This window comes from Dermochelys coriacea, chromosome 16 (genome assembly GCF_009764565.3).
Source record: "Dermochelys coriacea isolate rDerCor1 chromosome 16, rDerCor1.pri.v4, whole genome shotgun sequence".
NCBI classification, from domain to species: domain Eukaryota; kingdom Metazoa; phylum Chordata; order Testudines; family Dermochelyidae; genus Dermochelys; species Dermochelys coriacea.
Genome location: NC_050083.1, coordinates 5,924,870 through 5,931,340, shown reverse-complemented (window position 1 = coordinate 5,931,340; position 6,471 = coordinate 5,924,870). Strand labels below are relative to the sequence as shown.

Sequence of the window (6,471 nt, the reverse complement as noted above, 5' to 3'; positions counted from 1 at the left end):
TCTCCCCAAACTTGTGTTAATTAGTAATGCTGAAAAATCAGGACTTCAGGAGCCAGGGGGAATTTACACCCTTTTTTAAAAATAAAGTTTATCCCCAGCCCAAAAAGTCATTGAGACAAATAAACTAAGAAGGTTCACCAAAAAGGATCTAATATTTATAGGAGCAGGGATAGCACTTGTGATTACTTTGATGAAGTTAACTATTTAGAGGCGGTGGACATTCATTTGGTGGCCAGTCTGGAATTATCAGAATTCTACATTTCAATTGTTACCAACCTTCATGCTTCAAGGCATAAACTGGACATCTGTGCGGCTCAGGAAGAAATGTTCCCACCCATGATACATTGCAGAGTTAACCAAGCACTTTTGTCACTTTCCTGTGTGGCTTTAAATTCAATCCCATATCTCCTTCCAACTGCTAATGAAGTTCTTGAGCATCTAATATAAAAGATATCACTTGGATCTTAAATTAACTGTGGCTGTTCCAGAAACAAGGATACATTGATCCTACTTCCCTGGTTTAAGTGAGACAAGAGCAAGCTATGTATAGGATTTGTATGATTACACACTTGATCCTTCTTGTCATCTTAAACGGGCTTCCAACATTCTGTTTTCATATTTCTAATCTAGGGCCAAGGAATGTGAATTACCACAGCTAATAAAAAAGCTCTTTACACTGAGCAGTATTGTTGCTGATCTGAACAATAGAAGCAGGTCCCAGGAATGTCAGCCCATTGCTGCAAGCAGTTTCTCTTAGAAATATGAGGATACATTCTGTTCTATTCAAATAGATTCCTTATCATCGCCTAGGTGTTTGTGAGCAAACCAGCTGTGATGCACCAACTTTGAAAGGCGGATAATGGAGTATCCCCATGTAACTGGAATCCCCTAGCACCTGTGCAAGTGTCTCAGAATGGGAGTTTGGGAATGAGTTAATCTAGGGGGAGAGATTTATGCAACCTCAAAATAAATATCTGTATAAATGCAGGTCTTTAGAAATACAGGAATATCAAGCATTTTGTTTGAGCAGAAAGATTCTCTGGGTCCCTCCGTTTTTTCTCTTTTATTTCCCTCCTTCTATAATTTAAGACGGATTGCTCCACCGGGTCTCTTTCCACAGAGGATCAGCCAAAGATGATATTTAAATAGGTACATCTAGATTGCAGTTTTACATGGTAAATTCTGGTTGAAGTTTACTTGCACAATTGCCGCTTTGAAATGATAGATTGTGCTGATTTATGCTGAATTGTTTAAATCTGTATTTACCCAGAATTATTGGTCGATTTAATAAAAATAAATTACCAAAATTTAATTTTACCATTTCTAAGCTAAATGACTTTAAATTGCATTGCCTAAAAGATGTGTTACAAGAGGGCAGCAGGATCATAAGGTAGAGGCCATGTGGGGCAGGGAGGGGAGGCTGCTAAGGAAATCAAACATTCTGTGAAACATTTTGAAAAACTAGATGCTATTTGTAAAGCACCCTGAGTTAGTAAAAATGGATATACTGATTCCTGAAGAGGCAGGCATGGAATAGTCACACCAGTATCCATAGGTGACACGGGGGATGAGGGGGAGGCTGCACTTAGGGTCACATGCCCCCCAGCTTTCTGCCAGGATGGGAATCAGGCTGAGTGTGGCTGAAGAGGTGCCTGGGAAAGGCACCAGCAGCGAGTGCTCCCGCCGAGTCCTACTAGATGGTGCCCAGAGCAGGAAAGCCAGACGGAGCTGGCAGCACAACTCTGCCAAGGGGTGTGGGAAAGCCAGCTGAGTCCCATCCCTTCCTCGCAGGCCCTCAAGTACGTGACTGGACTAGCCTGCCTGGAGCTCTGGGAGTCAGTTGGGGCAATGTTGGGGGAGAAGCAGCGGGATCCAGGGGAGCTGGGGGTGGGGAGCCCAGGGAGGTAGCAGGGGCTGAGGCAAGGGGGTGGTTGTGGGGGAGGCAGTGGGGTCCAGGAGCGATGCGGGGGATCCCGGGGAGGCAGTGGGGGGCTAGGAGTGATTGGGGGGAGCCTGGGAGGCAGTGGGGGGGCAAGGGTGATTGCGTGATGGGTGGGGGCATTGGGGCGCAGAGGGGGTTGGGGGACTGGGGGATTGGGGGAGGCCACAGGGGCCAGGGCACCAAAATACAAGTTTGCCCAGGGTACCATTTCCCCTAATGTCCAGTGTGCCGCGGTCAGGGGGGTGTTGCTGGAGAGTGCGTTGGCAGTCACCAGGAAGTTGAATATGGCAGTGGTGGCGAGGGCCTGCCACTGTGCCCCCACTATCAGCAGCTACCAGTCGCCTACGCCAGTACCAACTCTAGAACCCATGGAGGGGAGAGAGCTGGCAAGGTGCAGAGTGGGTGGTTCAGGGGAAGAGTTAGCATTAGAGAAGCAAAGTTGCTCCATTGTAAAACTCCTTTCCCACAGCACTTCAGCTTCCACTGTCCAGTTCTTTTTGCCCTAGAACCGATGGTTCACTCTCAGAAACATTGTCAGTCTCTGATCTTTCTCCACCCTTCCAAAGCCATGTAAACTCCAAGGAGTTCTGAAGAATTTGTTGGGGATGGAAATTATTTCTGAATGTGACAACTGTGACTTGAAACGAGAAGCTTCCTATCTTTTGTTGGGTTTACTGTAGCATCCATCACCACAGTATATGAAAGCACCTTCTATCGGTATTTCTCTTTGCTTTGTTTGCATGCACACCCATTGCCCCAGAAAGCCGTCATGTCAGTATGTGAATGGTAAGAAATAGGAAGTCTGGACAGTATCTTGATTCTGTAATGGCCTTGTGCTGAGAGGTGCTGAACATTTCTCAGGTTTGGGCTCTAATCTATGGTCCAACAGAGGCTTTTGTCGTGCTGCATGTGGGTGGCTGGGACTGTGCACATTTCAGTCCCGGGCTGTTCACACTGGGCATAGATTTCAGTGTACAGGATCACCTTATCTCCTTCCCTAGAAGCTGCTTCACGCAGGTCCATGGCAAACCCCCATCTCCCTCAAAGCTGTACCACAGCCCAGGCCCCCTCATCCTAGCCCCATCCCATCATATTCCTATGCTCCAGCCTCCGGGGGCTTCACTTAGGGTTACCAGCTGGCCCGTAGTTGACTGGCCTGGTCTGTTTTTTTTTTTTAAATGGATTTGTCAGCTGCCATAAAAATACCTTAATCTGCCAGGTTTTTTTTACATGGTTCTAAAGATTTGTATGATTATCACAATGCACTGGGATAGCTAATGGTAAAAGCTTGTGTGTCTAGCTAAAGATGCTGCCGTGTTCCCACGTCCGCAGGTTGCGTAAGGAAACGATGGTACGACTCCGATCTATAGCGGTTCTCTCTCCGGAGGCTGTAAGGGGCTGTTGAAGGGGTGGGCCGTGAAGCGGCCTTGCGGCTGGGGTTGGGCGGGGCCCGCCTTGCGTGGGGCTGCCGGGTTTCTGCCCTTCGAAGATGGTAACCCTGGCCCCGAGCCGCACCCTGCCCTAAGCCACATGGGCATCGCCCTTGCTGGGGCTGCGCCTGCAGCGGGACCCAGCTGGGGGCTGCTCCATGCGCTGGGGCCTGTTTCCCCCTCCAGCGGCCTGCAGCCATCTGGCCCCGCTCTCCCCACCCCCGCATCCCGCATCCCGCATCCCGCCCCTTGGGCTACCCGGGGGTAGCGGGGACGGGGCCCAACTATCCCCCTCTGGGGCAGGGCCTCATTAAACAAGATGGCGGCGCCTCGGTAGAAATGGCGTCACCCCCGCGTCATCTCCCGGCTCCACCCCCCCAGAGGTCATGTGATCAGCTTCCTGGCGTCATGTGACTTCTCCATCGCCGCCGAGGCCGGGCTGCCACCGGATGGTTACCATGGGAACCCCGCCCGGAGTTCGCTCGCGCCCGCTCCTGCTGCTCGTCCTCGTGTTGCCGCTGGGGCGGGGCCTGGGGTGCCGGGACCCACGGCCCGCACGGGGTAGGTGCCCCCCCCGGCCCCCGACTGCCCTCTGGGCACAGCCTGGCCCCGGTACTGGCCCCGCCTGCCGGGGCGCGGTGAAGTCGCTTCGCTTCGCTTCCCTTCCCTTCGCCTGGCCCGTGGGGTGACTCCGGAGCAGAACCAGCCCCGCGCTCCAAGCGCATCGCGGGGGCGGGGGGGGTCTCTTCCATTCAGACCTACCTGCATTGAATGCTTCGAAAGGGTCATGGAAACGTTCCTGCTTCCGTTAAGCTTTGTAGACGCCCGTTTACACAGCCTGCCTGCTCCCCTTTAAACCCTGCCTGCAAACCCAGTGTAACCCAGCTAGGGATTCTTTAGTTTACAGAACACCGGAGCCTGTTTTCAAGGAGCAGTACTTTGAGCAGACATTAGATCACTTCAACTTCAAATCGTATGGCAATAAGACCTTTCTACAGAGATACCTCACAACAGGTATGTCCGTTACACACCGGGGCTCAGACAGAGCCATGTTTCATCTCCAACACATGTTTACTGTTAACAGATTCCAAAAGAGTTTGCGGATCCGGGCATGTGTGGGCCCATCTGTCAGTGTTTTTTGGAAATATGGTGAAACTTTTAGAGAAACTTCGTTGGCCTGTTGCTTTTCCCGAATGACGCATTAAATATACTTCCAAATTTCCCTGTGGTACGAATACAGGGGCTGGTATTCCACATTGGCTCTGCTGTACCTCAGCATAGTAAACCATTTAATGGAATTAAATTAAAGATGGAAGAGACCTACTGGTTCATCCCCTGAGTCCCAGTTTCAAATATCTTAAGTGATCTGGCTTCTATTTTTACTCCCCTTGGAAGATTATTCCACAGTTAAATAAATCTCACTACTAATGTTTTTTTCTCATTTTTTTGAAACTTGGGGGATCCTTCTGGATCCCTGTAAATCATTTCCTTTTTTGCTCAAGGTTTACATCCATCAAATACTTGTAGACAGCTAGGGCTATGATAGTTAGTAGTTAGTTTAATCAAGCAATACAGATTTAGCTCTTCTAATCTTTCCTAACAAATCAGTTTGGAGTTCCTTCACCATCTCCTCTCTATATTCCTCCAATTTGTCATTTGTTCTGTTAATGAGGTGTGCAGAGCTGAATGCAGTGTCCAAAATGTGGCCACCCCAGAGCCATGGAGTGACCAGCTATGTGAGGCATGAACTGGCCTTTGTTGCTTTGCTGCTCTATTACTATTTTTGATAACTTCTAAGGCACCTATTGCAGGTGCAGTTTGGTGCTTTGAATACAGTAGAGAAAACAAATGGTTAAACATGTCCTGGAAAGTCAGGAGACTCAAAGTCTGCACTGCTGCAGGGGTTAAGTTCCAAAGGTGTTTGTTTGTGTGTAAGGGGGGGGGGAGTTCTTTGACTGAAAAAGTCCTGCTGCCAAACATGTAGAGCCAAACTGTGCTCTGTTCTCCTTATGTAAATCCCTAATCACACTCCCGGAGTTCTGCTGTATTTTACACTAGGTATAACTGACAGCAGAATCTGGTCTTGTGTATTCAAACTTTACTTCCTCGCAGTCCATCTTAACCACCAAGATCTGGTAAAAAACGGAGATGATGCGTCAAGTAACTGTTTTCCAAGCTGTTAAGAGCTTTAAAGTTTCAAACATTTTGAACTGCGTTGTGCAGTGAAAAAAGCCAGCAAACTTGTCTCTTGTCTCAGATTGATACTCAACAGTACATGTTGTGACTCAGCTAGAGGTGAGTCCTCTTTTGTGAGTCCTTCAGAGAAACAAGGTACTTTTCAAGTACTGAATGATTAAAGAAATTGAAAAATTTGAATAATCATAGAAAACACTGCTTTGAATTTTAATTCTAAACAAGTTTTGTAGGGGGAAAAGATCTCTTTATAGGAGAAGGAATGAAGGCCTGTTAGGAGGAATTTGAAGGTATGTGAAGATCCAGGTGTGTGTTTGTTTTTCTTTGTTTTTTTTGGTTGTTTGTTTTTTTTGGGGGGGGAGGGAGAGGGGAGGCTAGGATCAAACAGTCAACAGCTCCCATTTATAATCTTACTGTCAGGGAGAGAGGGGGGGTGAGACCACCTATAGTTTCTGCTTCCCTCTTCTCCCCCATGAAATGCCTGCTGCAACAGTTTTGTATTCTATGCTCCCTTGGACTCGTCTAGTTTGTTGCATGGTTTGGTTGTTTAAATCACTGAATGAAACACTTATTTTAAATTAATTGTTACGCATATTTGATCCTAGTGTCATGTCAGGCCAAACTTTGTAAACTGGAACTAAATCATATTTGTAAAACAAATGGAACATCAGCATTGTGGTTCTTTTGGTTGCAAAATATCGGGGGGTGGGGGGGAGTGGTTCTGGGTGTCTCCCCTCATTCCCACCCACACGCTTTCCTTTTGTGCATTGTGGGCCTTTTGTGATAGTAAGGATTTGAAACAACCAATGACAACTGGCTGCCAGAACTTATTTCACAAGTAAGTCAGCTGACTCTCATGAGATTAGCTGGGAGTTGTCCAAAGTTTCAGTCTAAAAATGAACATTT

At 47.8% G+C, this 6,471-nt stretch overlaps 1 protein-coding gene across 1 annotated transcript in view; it reads left to right on the top strand.

Annotated features, from left to right (window-relative positions):
* Positions 1-3,681: 3,681 nt before the first annotated feature.
* DPP7 (dipeptidyl peptidase 7) overlaps positions 3,682-6,471 on the top strand; it is a 30,866-nt gene continuing 28,076 nt past the window's right edge. Inside the window, exons 1-2 of the mRNA XM_038374273.2 lie at positions 3,682-3,933; positions 4,273-4,386. Of these exons, the coding sequence (XP_038230201.1) occupies positions 3,822-3,933; positions 4,273-4,386 (226 nt within the window). The 5' untranslated portion in view covers positions 3,682-3,821. The remainder of the gene's footprint in view (positions 3,934-4,272; positions 4,387-6,471) is intronic.